Source organism: Gallus gallus, chromosome 23 (genome assembly GCF_016699485.2).
Source record: "Gallus gallus isolate bGalGal1 chromosome 23, bGalGal1.mat.broiler.GRCg7b, whole genome shotgun sequence".
NCBI classification, from domain to species: Eukaryota; Metazoa; Chordata; class Aves; order Galliformes; family Phasianidae; genus Gallus; species Gallus gallus.
The window spans coordinates 4,397,591-4,413,804 of record NC_052554.1 but is presented as its reverse complement, the minus strand read 5'-3'; the positions used below and the strand labels follow the sequence as shown (position 1 = coordinate 4,413,804).

The window sequence follows — 16,214 nt, the reverse complement described above, 5'->3', positions numbered from 1 at the left end:
CATCAGAGCGCAGCCCCGCACAGCCCTGAGCCCCCTTGGGCTGCCGGCACTCACACACACACACACTCACACACACTCAGGTACCCCTCCCCACACACACACACACACTCAGGTACCTCCTGTGGGTGTTCAGGGTTGGCCACCTGGTCGTCAATGTCCGGCACCACCTGCAAAGGGCCACTCAGCAATGACATGGACTGCCTGCAGGGAGAGCACACCGTTAGGAGCCCGCTGTGCAGCCACGCTGCCCCCTCCCTCTCCCCCATTCCCCCCCCCAGGGGTTTTGCTTTTTGTTTTTAGACAGGATGTGGAACTGACGCCTCGCAGAGGTGGGAGAGAAAACAGCCACAGCTCCAAAAATCACAGGCTGAGCAGCTGACTCAACAGGCAGAACAAGAACTTGGCCTGGGTGCGCTGCTCGGAGCAGACAGAAGGTCACAGGGCTGGGGAGAGGGCTGCACAAATCACACACTGTCAGGATGAGCTTCTGCTGGAGCGTGCCCCTGGAACCACTCTGGCTGCTGGTCTGTGCCAGTCCTGGCACCACATTTATCCTTAAAAGGCCTCTCACCCTATGATGTAGTGTGCTTCTCCGTAGCAGTGTCCGCTGCTCTTCTCTTCTTGGAGATCTGCTTGCTTACACTTAGGGGCAGTGCAGAGCCCCACAGGAGCCTAGATTTGGCTTCGTGTACATGGGTGCTATCCCTGACCACTCAGATTTAAGAGTCAAATGTGGGGCAGAGCTGGGGAGCACAGCAGCAAAGGCCCTCCTGCACCCAGCAGTGCTCTGTAACTCCACAGAGCGCAGTCTGTGTGACAGCACAGGCACTGTTTGTGCTGCCTACACCCCTAAGCTGACCCCAGAGCTTCACACACACAGGATTTAAGGCTTTGTTGCACCTCTCACAGTGCATCCTCTGGTGCCCGGTGCTTGGCAGCAGCCTGCTGAGCACAGCTGCTGCAACACAGCTCGAGGACAGAGACACCAAATCCTCTGCAACATACCACGATGCGATGATGGAGCTGAGAGAATCCAGCACTTCAGAAGCTGTCAGGCGCTGCTGCGGATCCAAGACGAGCAGTTTTCGGATCAAGCACACAGTGTTCTCTGAGACCCGACCATCCCTGGGGAAAAAATGTGTGGTGAGGTCAGGTCTGAGGTGGCAGTGGCAGCAGCAGGAGTATGGGGTCAGAGCTATGAGAGCTCTGAGCCAAGAGAGACAGAATTAACCCGGAGCTGAAGCCCCAGCCCTGCAGCACGATGCCATCCTCACCCTTACAGTACGTCCCAGCTCTGCTGCTGCTTCCCAGCTATCTCCTGCAGCCTCTGCACTCCCATCAGCTGCAACCCTGAGGGGCTGGGGAGAAAAGGTGGTACTCACTCAGGGATGGTGTACTCGGCAGCCTTGATTTTGCGGAAGAGCTCCTGAGGTATGCTGTCGTAGAAGGGGAACTGGCCATAGAGCATGGTGAAGAGCACGACGCCCAGCGCCCACATGTCGCTGGGTTTGCCACGGTACGGCCGACCTGCAGGGAGGGAGGAGGTGAAAGCACCAGGGTTGGTTACTCTGCAGCACATGGAGCAGCCCAACGTGTGATCCTCCTTTGGAAGCATCCCTCAGATCGCTTACGCCCTCACACAGCAGCATTGGGCACCTCTGGAAGCTGCCAACGGGCAGAGCGCAGCTGCCAGCCCTTCCTCTACCAGGAGGGCTTTCCACACACAGCAGCTCTGATGCTATCACAGATGAGAACTCAGGCACACCGTGCTGCCCTCCCACCCAGCAGCATGTCTGCAGGGAACCTGCCCCCCCGGACCCACGCAGTGCATGTGCTGCTCCAAGCGATCACACGGCGCATCGGCCAACAGAAGCACGTGTGAGGCTCAGAACTTAAACTCCAGTGCTGCACCACAGCATAGGATGGAGGGAACGACTTCCTCTGACTCACGCCGTGAGTCACTGCTGCAGCATTTGTTATTTGTACTAATTATTCTCCGCTTTATACGCTCAAAAAAAGGCACCTCTCCCTCCTCCCCCAGCTTTTCCTGCGGTGACATTTCAGCAGCCATAAAACACGAGCCATCTCTCCGCAAAGACAGCTTCTCCCAGCGACTAAAACAATGATTAATTCTCCAGGCTTCTCAGCTTCCCCTTGCACAGGAGTATTAGCAACACAGACAGAGGGATGCTCAGACTCTGCAGATGGTGAAGCCTGAGATGTCCCCGAGTAACTTCTGCCTCCGGAGGGAATCTGCAGACTGAGCCACTCTGGGGCAGTTTTGAGGCACGCAGCAATTGCACAGAGGCCATTCCAAGCACCACCACGAGCCATCAGATGCAGCCCGGCTGCTGACAGCAGGCCAGCAGGGCTGTGTGGTACCCCATGCTGGCAGGAAGGAGCAGCTCCATGCACCCTTCAGACACCCTCCAGCTGAGCTGAAACTGCTCCAAACTCCCGCAAAGCAGTTGGCTTGCATCACCCATCTGCTTCCAGGGGCCTCAGGATATCCTGCAGAACAGGAAAGGCCTGCAAAAAAGTTTGAATTCCACCTCCCTGCCGGTCTCTGCCTCCCTTCCTGGCCCAGTCCTGCCCAGGAGGGAAGCAGCCTCAGACCTGCCTGGTGGATGGTGATGGAAGAGCTCAGCTACTTTGGCTGCTGCTGCCTATAAACACCTGACAGTGAATTTAGTGGGGTGGCCCACTGGGTCTTATACAGTCAGCAGAAAAGACCAGCTCCCTCTGAGGGTATCTCCCATATACAACTGCTTGGGAGACCACAGACTGGTAAGGGATGACTCACATCTTCTGCAGAGGTGTTCTCACTGTTCCAGGCACGCAAGAGAAAGAATGGCAAGGATCCTGTGAGGGCTGCTGCCCTGCACTGCAGATTGGCACAGGCACACTCGGTGCTGGTGTTCAGGTTTTAGGCAGTTTCCCATCCTAACATGTGAGACCCTACAGACACAGCTCCAAACAAAAGCAATTCTATCTGCAGTCAGTGGGAGGACTCCACAACGTGAGCTAATGCTTAGTAACCAGAGTCTGCATGGATACAAACTTCAAACTCACAGTCCCACCTGTAAATGCAGCCACCAACACAACAGGTCAGCTCAGCAGGACGAGAGCAAACCCAGCACCCCAATGCCTGCCTGTGCCACTGCTCAGCTATGGGCAGCACACAGCCAGCAGGGCAGATCTTACTGCTTGCAGAAGCTACTGCAGCAGCTAAACAGGAACCCCATCTGCTGCTGGAAGTTCCAGGCACTGAAAACAGTTAAATGCTATGAGGACATAAGGGAAAGCTGCTTTCCTTCTCCTCGGCAGCAGACAAGCTGCAGACCAAGGACAATGCTGGCCTGGCCTGATCATTCTTTCAGTTTTAAGCAACTCCTTGCAGTCAGCCCAGCAGCTGCCCAGAAGGTCAGCAGACCTCCGCAGGGAACACGGAGCTGTTGCAGCAACTGCAGCTCAGGCTGTGCCTGGGATCAACTGCCCTCGCAGCAGGGTTAAGAGCTCCAGTAAGTGAAAGATGTGTTGTGCAGGGCTGGGAAGTCCCAGCACGAAGGAGGCGATGCCTACCGCTGAGCACATCGGGGCTGATGTAGGCAGGGCTCCCCCGCTGGTCCTTCAGAAGGTCATCCTCACTCACTAGGTGCTTCCCCAGGCAGAAGTTGGTTATGGTTATCCGATGAGTCCTGGGAAGGAGCAGAGGGATGGGTGAACAAGGAGCACTTGCAGTGAGCCACGGGAAGCCTCCTGCACTGTAAGTATGGGTTTGCCAGTGCCAGATAATGAAATTTTCAAGGGAAATTGAACTCATTCTAGAATTACCCCCACGTTTCAACTTCCATATCACTCACACAGTTTGGCTCTTAACGTCCAACTCGTTGGACTCAGCAGAAAAACTGTTTTCTGTCTTCTTGAAAAAACACTGACTTCTGTACTCTCGAATAACATCACACAATGGGAATCTCAAAGCATGAATTAACTCAGTCAAAATAACCAAGAAGAGTTCCCAACAAATCTAACAGACAAGTGAAATACAACCAAGTGTGGGTTGCCAACAGAGAGTTGACTGTGAAGGCAGACAGACCTGTGCTTCAGGAGTGCAAAGCTTCAACTGCCAGAAGAGCTCCCTGGCTGAACAGCAACGTGGCATTTGTGAAAGGCTGACGTAGAAAACCAACAGTGCTGAAGGACACTGAAATGTTCAGGGCTGCTTCCTTCCATTCAGCCACTGAGATGTGACCCTCACCCACCCTTCCACACCACTCACTGCTTTACAGCCTGCAGTTGTTCCCCACCACAGCTGACGTGCAGCTCTGCCTGTAGGTATCTGCACTGCACGCTCTGCCTGCAGAAGGAAGGGAGCTCTGCACAGATCCTTTAAAGGAGCATCCTTTACCTGCCTGCTCCTAGCAAGGAGGCACCAAACAAGTGAAGCAGAAGAGATTTTAATTAAAGTAGCTATATAAAAAAAAATCTCAGTGTGGAGGCAACCTCACAAACCACTGCCTGTTGCTCTCTCCACCCCACACACAACAAGTTCAACCTTGGTAGGCAAAACGTGCTTGCTTTCAAACAGTATTAGGGAGGACAAAGAGAGCAAAGCAAGCTGCAATCACAGAGGAGCCACATGCTTCCTACAGACTGGGAGCCTGAGGAGCCAAAGCCTTCCAAGTTTTTATTCATTCCACAGTTAAAGAAAAAAAACAGACAGTGTGAAAAGACAGATTCCACTCATTCCTAAGGCGAGTGCAAAATATTTAGCCAGTAATGTAATGCTGAAGAATACAGCGAAGTATGTGAACTGGAACCAGCTTGCCAGCTGAGTAACTGCACAAGTAAGGCACACAGAACTGCAAGGAGCACCCAGCAGTGCACCCCAGCCTGGCTGCCTCCTGCTGGCACTGAGGCTGTGCCCCACGGATGCATCTCTGTGCTGTGCTGAGCCTTGCACCAAGCAGCTGGTGGGAACAAGGAAGCCACTTCAAGAGCACATGCAGACAGAAGAACTTTGTTTAGATAAGTAAATGTTTTGCTGCTAGCAAAAACACAGCAGCAGAGCAGGCAGAGATTTAACAGTGCTGTGATTATAGTGCAGGCTGGAGCGCTGGGAATTCCTGCAGCACGATGGGAAGTGAATTACACGAACAGAACCATTCCATATGTTTTAGTTCCTTCTTTTTTGTAAGAACCATTTCTCTTACAGGTTTCTGGGTTACTACCAAACCTCGTTTTCAGAAGCCAGAATCCAACAGGAAATGCTGAGATGAGGGCACCAATGTTACAAAGACAGAGCTGCCTACATCAGGCTCGATTCTTTGCTGGAGATTAGCCTGTATACTCTGAACTGGATGTGTCTTTTCATGCAGCTCATTTCCATGTCCCTCAGCCCTCTCAGAGTGCTCTCAATCAGCACTGTCTGCAGCTTTGCTCCTACAGAAACATCTGCTTCAGGGTAAGAACCACAAAGGGACTCTCCAGCACACTTACCTTTTGTTTAGCACCATGTTTCCTAGTTTCAAGTCTCTGTGCACAATATTTTTCTGCAAAATACGTAATTGCATAACATGAGCAAAGGCATTTTGGTCTGAATTTGATGCTTACATAAAAGCACTGAGCATCTTTTGAAATGAGGCTGTCTTCATTCTCAGACTACAAAAATACCGGTGGGGAAACAGTCCCCTTCTCAGACAATTTCTTCTAGATGTAAATTAAGGAAGGCAGAGCTGATTCTAACATAGAACACTGAATAACACCTATGTTAAAATAACTACAGCACCTGAAGTCATTCCATTACAAATGCATGACACCAAGAGGCCTGGAACGTCAGTGCCCAGCCTTAGCAAGACCTCAGCGAGGATCATTTTACCAATGATAAGCATTTCATTGCTCTGCTAAAGAAAGATGGAAACTCCTTTTCATAGAGCAAAAGGTCAGACAGCAGCAGAATCTATTCTTGTTGCAGGAACTCACAGTAGCTAGATTGTAAACTCATAACTTGAGCTTTTGAACTCAAAAGAATCAATTCTTATATTGAGATGCATGGTGCCTCAAAGGGAAACAGCCTGAAGTGCCTCCTGCAGCCAATCAGCCTCTGCTCTCTTCCTCAACCACCACTTTTCTGGGTTCATAACACAGCTCACCTGATCTGCACTGAGCCCAGCTGGCCCTTCTCCAAGCTACATCACCACTGAGAAACCAAAGGGGAGGGGAAGCTCCCATGGCTCGGGGCACGAGGGCTTACACAGAACAGTTACTGGCACACAGCTCCATCCTTTGTAACCTTCCCACCGCCCACACAAGGAGGTTCCAAGATATCTAACATGGGAAAACCAAGTCTTCCAGCACTGAAAGGAACAGCAAAGACCTCACCTTATGTAATGCTTCCACCACTCGTACCACATCATAAAATATCACAACCGTCTCTCGCTCACTGAGCCTCTTCTCCTTAATGACATAATGCTGCAGATTGATCAGGTCTGCTGTTTTGTCACTGAAATCATGAGCACAGAGACAGTCTAACACAAGGCAAATGCGCTTCTTCATTTTTCTGACCATTCTGTTGGCTTCCAGATCTTCTATAATTTCGCAAGCTCGGTCCTGCAGGGAGGCAAACACATGAGCAATGGTTCAGGCAGCTATCAGACAGAGAGCATTAGAGAATAAATACAGGCTGATCCAAGAATAAGTGGAAGCAATTACAGGGCTTGATCTTTGTCCCAAGTGGGGATTTCAAAGAGATGATGCATGATCTCTGCTTGAAGAAGCCAGAGAAAGTCTGTGCTCTTTGCTTATATGTCTATGGCAGTACTGACACTGAGACATGCAACTTTAGGTAAAACCTAAACAAAGCCAATGGCAGCACAGACTGAACACTACAGATCATTAATAAGCAGAAGAACAGAGAAATTAGCAGATCCTTCCTAACACTAAGCAGGACACAACCAAGTAGGACATTTGCTTTATTTAAGACACAGCACAGCCTGGAGTGAAAAGTCTGTTGGCAAAACGTAACCAGCAAGCAAAGCAATACCAGCATCCCAGCAGTAACTCCTATCCATGAGCAGCCCTGAAGGTGTTAACAGCACGTTCACTCACTGGGGATGCTGGTCAGCACATTTCCTGGTTCCTTTTAACACACCAAAACAGTTCCTTGGCACCTTGCTCCTTCTTACCAGCCATCATAAAGCGGTAGGGAGACCAGAAAACACAACCTCAGTTCTGAAGGGCGCTCTATGAGCACGAGTTAATTTGCTGGTAAAGCAGGGAGGCAGCCCATAAATGTCATTACACAAGGTTTAGAGGCCCCAGGTGCAGTATGACAGCAGTCACTGTCAAACTGTGAGTATCAGAGGGTGTGCTGAGCACCTGCCCTGCCTTCAGTGTTCTCACACTTCCCAAATCCCAACCCTGTTATATCATACTTAACACCCCAAAGGCCCTGCCACAGATGTGCCTGTTTGAAGCAGTGCTGAGGAACCTCAGCGTGCTGGGGACTCTTTGTGCATCAGAAGAGGGTCAGCACCAACTGCACAACACACAAGAGCAGCTCAAACCAGCAGCAATTACCAGCATTGCCCTGAGCTGCGTGGTGACCAGCTGTACCTGGAAGAGCCCGTGGTGATGAACCACTCCTTCCTGATTGTGGAGCAGGGAAAGGAGAGAATACTCCGTGTGCAGCAGCATCTTGCCCTGTCGTTCCTCCTGTGTTTCTATTCCTTTGTCGCCCCTTTCTTCTAAGGTGAGAATCTTCAGGGAAAAGGAAAAAGACTTTTACAACTCCCAGCAAAAAAAAAAAAGAAAGGAAAAAACAAATGCCCCCAAAGCTCTCACATTTTAGGTAGTCACATGGACACTTAACACGTGGGTGTAATTACTCTGTGCACTTGAGACAAGCCTGTCTGAACTGAGAGCTGCACAGAATGCAGAGCACGAACCTGAATAACACAAAAGAGGCTCGGGTGGTTTCTGCCAATACCCCAAGAGGCCCTTCCTGCTTTGGTGCAGCAGAGGAGACCAGAGGGCTCTGGGAGAGCACTGCAGAGCCCCAGGAGAGCCTCAGCTCGGAGCTAAACTTGAGCCCAGAGCGATGCCTGCAGAGCTGCCCTGCTGAGGGTTTCAGCAGCCAATTCCCTCAGCTCAGCCTACACCACACTGCACCAAGCACTGTCATGAGAGCAAGAGTTAGAGAAGAGCTGGAGCCCCTGCGCTTTGCTTACCTTTAGCTGATAAAAGTCATCTGTCCCATCCTTCCTTGCCAAACACTGAACAATACTTGGCACAGGGGAGTTACCTAAACGTGGACCTAACAGCACAAAGCAAAAACAGACTTGTTTTCCTCAAGCAGCAATGACTAATTCAGGGTTACATCAGTATCCAAGTGTCACACAGTTTACGTTAGCTTAAATCAAGCTCCTTTTTTTCAGGACACCAAAGGTCCTTTTCTGCAAACCACAATCTAAAGACAAAAATGAAACCATTCTGGACAGTGCTTTGAGTTGTTAGCTGCAGAACCAATTAGCAAAAAAGAAAAATCACACATAGCACAGCTATGCTGTGAAATTCACATTTCTGCATGCCTGAACCATGCAGCTTTTACATATAGCAACAACACCCCTGGCAACTGCTGCTACCACTCCTCCCAACCCAGCCATCACTGCTGCAGGGACTGCTCAGGCACATGGACCACTCCATGCTGCAAGTTAAAATGAACAGAGGACACTCTGTGTCAAGTCAGCTAACTGATTGCTGCTGGTTTCCAGCTGAAAATCCATCATTTTTTAGCACTTTGTGTGACTAGTTCCAAACTAACAACTGCTCTAACAGCTCTCAAAGCCAGCAGAGCAGCCCTGCCCAGGCATACATCCTCTGTAACAGCCACCACTGTGTCACTGAGCTGTCTGATAGCACGTTTTAGGCAAACTGGGTTAAACCTATCCCCAGAGCTCTGACCAAAAAGCCTCCTGAATTTGCTTTTAAACAAAATTTAAGAATGTAGTTTAAAAAAGCAAAAGAAGAGAAGGTAGGAGCAAGGATTCCTGTTTATCTTCGTGACATGCCTGCTCTGCTTCGTTGGTGCTACACACGTCCCTGGCTGACTGGCTCCAGAAGCCCCAGGACTGCTGCCCTGTGATGCCAAGGGAGCTGCCCAGCTGTGAGGCACTAAGTTACCCATCTGCCTTGCCTTCTGTTTTCAGTTTTGCCATCAACAGCAATCTGTTGAAAACCTAAGATGAAGAAAACCCCCTCTGCTTACCCAGTATGAAGGGGCCCGCTCTCTTGGCATTATTTCCAGAGATCCCCGTACAAAGAGCTTTTGCCTTAGTGGATGTTTCCCCAGCTCCTCTGTCTGATGCTCGCCGCTTCATCCTTGGCTCTTGAAAGAGAGAAGAGGTCACATTTTGATGAGCAGCTAAGTTAATTTCCTTACATTACCCCTTATTTCACGTGGGAAGGCTTTCGCTTACTGACGTGCTGCTCTGCCTCCTCATCCTTCTGCAAAGGAAACAAACAAAACAAACCAAAAGATCCCAGCAGCCAACAAATATGGCTCATTTACTGACAGAGCAGCTGTGGGCTGGAGGCTGGATGCACTTTGAAGGTATAAATCAGCTCCGTTATTCAAAGCAATGTTTCCTAGAACAGAGCTTTGAGAGACGTGGTGGGAACAAGTGAAAATAACGAGAGGTTGCTTTACAGCAAAAACCAAGTCTGTCCATTAACTAACGCTGCTGTTATCCTTTGCATGGGTGCCTCCTTCTGATTCAGCCCAAGGAGTTCTGTGCATTCATTCCAGGAGAGCTTTTGGGGAGAGGGGGAACTGAGCCCAGATCCATTTTCTTCCTCTGAGCAAGTCCCAGCCAAGCCCTGCCGACTTCCCTACGAGCTTACTGCAGCAGGCTGACCAAACATTTTGGCTTGCACTTGGTTATAAAAAGTCCCCAGGTTTCACCAAGGAAGAGAGTGACAAATCACCACGCTGCCAAGGAAGCTGGGACATTCACCCTGCGGCAGCCCCACCCTTTCTGTGGACATAGCAGTGATCTCATCGCATTAATTAGGGAGCAGTATCTGTCACCAAGGTCAGAGATAGCAGCAGAGATAAGGTGAGAAATCTTCCCGTGGATTTACACCCCTGCACTGTTGGATTCCTCCACAAGTTCAGACCTTTGTGCAAGAACTCTCCTCCCTGCTCCCCATCACCCCCAACCCAACAGCCCTGAGCCAACGTGTGAGCAGCCCTGTGAGATCCTCTGCTCTCTGCTGGCAACGTGTGAGTAAGATTTCCACCGGAGAAACCCCACTGCACAGAAACTCTGAGATAATGAGCGTTGTGCAACCGGAGCCGGGTAGGAACCTCTGGTGCAAACGGCGTTATGGTAAACAAAACAAGTGGAGGACTCACGTAGTTCAGCATCAACTGTATCTTCACTCTTCTCCCAAACTAGGTTTTCCAGCGTCTCAGGAGACAGGAGTCCTCACCTCGGAGAAGCCTGGCTGGTTGGAAGGTCGAGGGCTCTGCAATGTGAAATGAGATGCACCTGATGCTATGGGAACAGATGTGATCCTGCGTTGCCCTCCCCGCCTGCAGCAGCGCCAGCAGTGCTGTGACAGAGCCCTCATCGCTGTTAAACCATCACAGGAGCTGATTCTTAAAGTTTGGGCTTCAACAGAATAACTGTGGGTAAAGGCTGAGAAGGACGCGTTGAGTTGTACAAATCCTCACTGCAGGTGGATTCCTCTTTACAACTTCTGTGTTCGCTTCAAACAAACCAACGGTCAGCACTGCCTAATGGTTCACCCAGTCCCATTAGAAGGATAAATTTAGGGTTGAAATTGGATGCTCCAGGACCAGGCCTACACCACCTACACCCCCCCAAGCACAACAGCCCATAGAACACAAGGGGCTCTGAGGGTCCCAGGGGACACAGAGCATGCAAAGTGCTTTAAGTGAAGGTCGTGGGGCAAAGGAAGAGCACTGGGGCAGCTGCTGTGAGAGCACGGAGCCGTTCCCTTTCCTGTACGTTGTGTAACCCCAATTAGAGCAGGGAAACTGGTCAAAGGGCCACGGCTTCGTTGTGCAAGATCCTGCTGTGCTGCAGCAGGCTGGCATGGGGCTGGAAGGAGTGCTCTGAGCCAGGGTGTAAGGCACGATATGTAGAAGCCACAAATGCAGAGCGGGAGGTTCCCTCCTGCCGAGCCAGCTGCTGCTTTCTGCCCACAAATCCATCTCATCCTGAGCTGCACTGACACAAAGCTCTCACTTCAAGGGGCTCCCCTGCCAGAAGCACATCCAACACAAAGCTGGTGCTGCTCAGACACAAACAGCTGCCTCGCATCCTGCAAGAAGCAGCTCCACAGAAGCCTGGGTTTAGGATTGCTGCAGGCTGTGAGTGGAGACACCTCAGGGTAGGAGCAGCACGCTGGGTCCTGGCTGCCCAATGCCCTACAGCTCAAAGCACAGCAAGGGATCATGGCACGGCAAATTCCTCCTCAAACACGATGGCCACAGAGCAAACAGGCAGCACAGGAACCAATCCTGCTGTAATAGAGTGATCCCAACACAGAGATGTGCTGCATTGAGGAGCAGTGCTGTGCCCACAGGCAGCCTCACACTGCTGGGCTTTCCCAGCTCTTAACACTGCAAAAAAAACCAACCCATTTCAACATCAACAAAATCCATCCCAACACAACGTACCCAAAACTCCACCAAAGAGCCAGAGTGAGATCGTTTCCCTCCCAGCAGGACCATGGATGCTCACACGGTGGTTCCCCACACCCCCCCCAGTGCAGGAACTGCTCACACTGAGCCGTGCCACCCCCGCTCCACCATCTGTGACACCAGCGGGCTCACACAATGAGGCTGCAAGTCTAACATGGGAATTCATCGCTGACTTCTGGTGCAGAGCACGCACTGCATCAAAACCTTACTGGAGAAGTGTGTTTAGAGCATCCTACTGCATCGTGACTTTAATAGAACCGTTAATCAAATAATTTTAGAGGCCCAGATCTAATGTCTTTTAATTAGGTAGCTTAAGGAAATTGTCTAATCCCTGAACTGCCACGCAATGTTCCAGTGCCCAGCACAGCAACAAAGGAAAGCAAATAGAGGAGGCTGCCCTGCGCATCTCAGAGCAAGGAACAGGCAGGTCCTGCAGTCCGGCCGCCTCCGTTAATAGCAGGAGTGGAAAAAATAGTACCTTTGGGGTGTGAACAGGATTACTCAGCACCACAGAAACTAGTTAAGGAACTGGAACAGCTGACACAACCTCAGCGGTGCTTTCTGCTGCTTTATCTCACAGGGGCACAAAGCGGGTTTGTCTGTGCTTACAATTTCTGGGGTGATAAGTGAATGCCAAAGGCCACGGTGCAGTCCTACTGAGGAGCTGATCTCTGCAGGGAAGGAAATGGGGTGACAGAGAGGAGAGGGGACAGTGCTGGGGAGGTGGCAGATAACAGAGCCCAGCGGTGTCTGCTGGACAGCTTTGGGTTTTCTGGGAGTCCAACACCGCAACATTTGGTACAGAGCCGGAAAGAACGCCAAAAGCTATGGAAGTTCAGCAGTTCTGCAATAGAAATACAAATAATTAAAGAAAAAGTCCACCGGGTGACTCAGAGCCAACGCTACAACCAAACCGTGTGCTGCGCCGTGAGCCCTTCCAGGAAGAGCTGCCTTCTCCAGAGCACAAAGCAGCCCTGACTCACTGATTTCTTGGAAACACAGAGCCCTGTGAGCTCCTTCCCCCTGCACCAGGTCAACTCCGGGGGAGGCACAGAGCTGGGCTCACTGTGCCCCAACCACAGCACTCAGAGCTGGGGACGCACCACTGCCCGGCAATGACAACGCCACATCCACGGGCGGAACCACTCAGGGAGAGGAAATCCCTTCCCAGCCCCCAGCAGGGAGCTCCAAAGCGCAGGATTCCAGCACCATGACCACGAGCTGGCAGCAGGCTGGGCTGCTCCAAACCCTTCTGATGCATCAACACGAGGGCTCGCCAAGGACTCATCGCTGGGAGTTCCCTGCTGGGTTACACAAACACCGATTCCAGCTTCACCCCCTCCACGCAGCAGCACGGCCACATCCCTGTGCAGCCCCATGTCCTGGGCACAGGGGGAGAGGCGTGTTGCTCTGGGGATTATTTTCGTTTACAGCTGACGTTGCTAGGTGCATGGCACAGCCCGTCCATCAGCGCAGCAGGACTCTCCTCACACACACATCAGCGCGTGACTCACACGTGCTGACACTTTTACAGTGAGGTGTGGCTGCTGCTAACAATGCCCCACTCATCAGCCCCAGCGAGATAGGGAGAAACACAGACGTCACCCACACGGGTAAACCCAACCACCACATGAACATTACTATTGTTTGCAGCATGAAAGTACACGGATGGATGGTGTAAGTTATTAAGGAAAAAAAAAAAAGCACGTGTTGCTAACCAAACTGGGCTGTTTCACACTGAAAGTGATGCCAGGCACAGAGCTTCCAGCGGGAGAGCACCCGGGCACGGGCACAGTCCAAATGAGAGCAGTGCAGGAATGCAGAGCAGTACTGAGCCTCTGAATGCAGAGCACAGCTCCGCAGGCTGAGCACAGCTCAGGCAGAGCCTGCAGGGCTGTCCTTCCACGGCTGCAGCAAAGCTCCTACAGGGCACCTCTGTGAGGCTTCAGGAGGAGACCATTCCGTAACGCCCCGAGGATTAACGCAGCCCCTCCTGGAAGCACCGATGACCTCTGAGGTCTTTTCCAACCTTAATGATTCTGCGATCTGGCTTTTGTTCACCGCCTACCGCTGCCGCACGGAGCTCTCGCTGGGACCGGCAGCTCAGCCAGGGGACAGGCGGTGCTAAGGGACGTTTTGCTGCAAGAGCTGCTGGAAACCGGTCGAGAAAGGGTTTCTATGGCAAGAAAAGGTCACCGCATCACTGAGCACAACCACGGCGCGGAGCTCAGGCGGCTCTGAGACCCCCGGGCCGTACTCAGAGCGGAGCTGCACGCCGGGAGCGCGGAGCTGCGGCGCCCGGGGAGCCCCCACGAGAGCCGACGGCACACAGCGGCACTGACCGCGCGGCGCGGCCCCTCACGCAGCCCCCGGCCCCGCACCGCCGGCCCCACCCGCACCGGCAGCCCCGTGCCCGCGGGACAGACCCAAACCCAGCGCTGTGACCCCCGGCCCGCGCAACCCCCGCCCGCCTCTCAGCGGGGCCGGAGCCACCGTGCCCACGCGCCGTGCCCCGTGCCGGCCCCACCGAGCGGCGTTGCCGCGGGGCCGCACCGCGCGGGCTGAGGGCCGCCGGTAGCGCCGGGCCGCCCATCCCCTTCGCGCGGCAGCCGCCGCGCGGCCCCGCGCCCGCCCCACCACTCACCCATGGCCCCGGGGCCGGCGCGGCCGCTCCCCGCAGCCCCGCGCCCGGCGCGGCCTCCGCTCCGCTCCGCGGCGGCCACCTGACAGCGGAAGTGACGCACGGCCCGGCCCGGCCCCGCCCCAACGGCACCGCCCCGCCTCCTGGTAGCCGGGCCGCCTCCACGCAGGAACGCCGGCGTTGATTGGACAGCAGAGGCAGCGCCGGCCGTGATTGGCAGGGAGAGGAGTGGCGAGGGCTTGATGGGAGGAGAGCCCTAATTGGCTGTTGCGCGGAGGCGAGAAGTAAAGATTGATTGGCTGATGCGGGATGACTCTCTGCGCTGATTGGCGCCTGCTCTGCCAGCGGCTTGGAGAGCGGACGGGAACTTATGGTGCGCTGCGATTGGAAGAAAAACGAGTGCTTTCGCCGCAAGCCCCGCCCCGCTCACCCGCGCATGCGCACTGTGCCACCGCTATAGCAATCGCTCCATGCTTGGTCCTCGGGCCCGATCCGGGTGTGAGGGCTGCCGGGCAGCTCGGCTCCATGATGCCTAATGTGGCGGAAAAACAGGAACAGGGCGAGGTGGCAGTCGGTGCAAGCCCTGACCAAAGCACCTCTTTCCCCCCCAGCCCCACTGCCTGTCCACAGCTCAGGAGTACCCCTGCACTGCCCTCTCCCCGCCCTCAGGACAAGGCCCATAGCTCCCTGCAGGCAGTGGGGCCACAGGAGCAGGGGGAGGCACAGTCCTGCAGAGGAGGCTACAGCCAAGGATCACTGCAGAGCCAGGCATTGTGGCCAAAAGGGCTTTCTTTGAGAGCTGAGAAACCGTAAGAAGAGAATAGAGGAGTAGCTGCCAGTTGCACAGGGATGGAGCTGAAGATCACCGACCCTTTGAAGTTGGGTTGTTCATTGGAGAAAAACACGGTGTCCCATGGAGGAGGCAGTGGGGCTCATTTGTGCTTGGCACGAGGGAACTCCCTCCTGCCCTTGTCGCGGCCCCCGAAGTAGCGCACGCGGTGGATGGCCTGCAGCTGCCGCTCGATGGTGGCCCTGATGTCCACCTCGTCGGGGATGTGCACGTAGCGCACGTTCCTGCCGGTCACAAAGATCTCGTCCAGCTGTGACACCTCGCCTCGCCTGTCTGTGAAGGTCACCTCGGCCAGGCGCATGTTCATGAAGGCGTCCACGTTGGCCACGCGCCCCGTGGCCGTGCTCTCATCACGGAGGTCCACGGTGGTGACGTGGCCGTGCAGGCCCTGCAGCAGGATGACCAGGCTGTTCTCGGCGATGGTGCGCTCCTTGACTGAGTGGCTGACCTCCATGGTGGGGCTGTGGCAGATGAATAGGGAGATGCTGTGCTGTGCTCCACCAGCACCTCGATCTCCAGGACTGGGCACCAGCACGTGCTTCAGTGCAGCTGTGAAAGCATGGCACGCTCGTGTACGTACACACCAACCTGGCGGTTCCACCAGCCCTCTACACACAGGGGCACACACTGCCTCTTCCCCTTGCACACGGGGTGCTCGCTCCCACCAGCCCATTGCACGCGGGAATGCTCATTACGTCCCTCCCTTTGCACACGGGGGTGCCCGCTGCCCCCTTCCCTCGCACAGCCCCCTGCACGCTGCCCTCGCATCCCCCCGCCCCCTTCTGCACTCACACACCAACTCCCACCCCGCACACTCCCCCTCCCCAGGCCGCACGCACAACCGCAGAGCTCGCTGCCCCCTCCCTCCGCACACCCGCCTTCCCTCGCACACGCGTGCACACCCCGCTTCGCCCCCCCCAGCCCACTCACCGCCCGGCCCGGCAGCAGGAAGGGGCGGCCCTGCCTGCGCGCTGCCCCGCTCGGTCCCGCCC

General features: G+C 53.9%; 2 protein-coding genes across 5 annotated transcripts in view; both read right to left on the bottom strand.

Annotated features, from left to right (window-relative positions):
• Positions 1-16,214, bottom strand: part of STK40 (serine/threonine kinase 40) — a 17,904-nt gene extending 1,690 nt beyond the window's left edge. Inside the window, exons 1-11 of one of the 3 annotated variants that reach the window (XM_046903509.1) lie at positions 16,153-16,214; positions 10,415-10,527; positions 9,266-9,385; positions 8,229-8,314; positions 7,615-7,758; positions 6,382-6,609; positions 5,500-5,552; positions 3,583-3,698; positions 1,383-1,527; positions 1,006-1,125; positions 117-201 (exon numbers count right to left, since the gene is read on the bottom strand). In XM_046903509.1, coding sequence (XP_046759465.1) covers positions 117-201; positions 1,006-1,125; positions 1,383-1,527; positions 3,583-3,698; positions 5,500-5,552; positions 6,382-6,609; positions 7,615-7,758; positions 8,229-8,314; positions 9,266-9,377 — 1,089 coding nt within the window. In that variant the 5' untranslated portion in view covers positions 9,378-9,385; positions 10,415-10,527; positions 16,153-16,214. Of the gene's footprint in view, positions 1-116; positions 202-1,005; positions 1,126-1,382; positions 1,528-3,582; positions 3,699-5,499; positions 5,553-6,381; positions 6,610-7,614; positions 7,759-8,228; positions 8,315-9,265; positions 9,386-10,414; positions 10,528-11,707; positions 14,469-16,152 lie in introns of those variants that run through there. The other 2 variants (XM_046903510.1, NM_204466.2) reach the window with 2 other exon arrangements.
• LSM10 (LSM10, U7 small nuclear RNA associated) lies at positions 15,144-16,214 on the bottom strand. Of its 2 annotated transcripts, none has more exons than XM_417768.7 (2): positions 16,153-16,214; positions 15,144-15,771 (listed from the first exon to the last, which is right to left on the bottom strand). In XM_417768.7, the coding sequence occupies exon 2, from the start codon at positions 15,674-15,676 to the stop codon at positions 15,305-15,307; it is 372 nt and encodes a 123-aa protein (XP_417768.1). In that variant the 5' UTR covers positions 15,677-15,771; positions 16,153-16,214; the 3' UTR covers positions 15,144-15,304. The 2 variants fall into 2 exon arrangements, with proteins under 2 accessions (XP_417768.1, XP_004947821.1); XM_004947764.5 differs by having other exon boundaries at positions 15,144-15,683.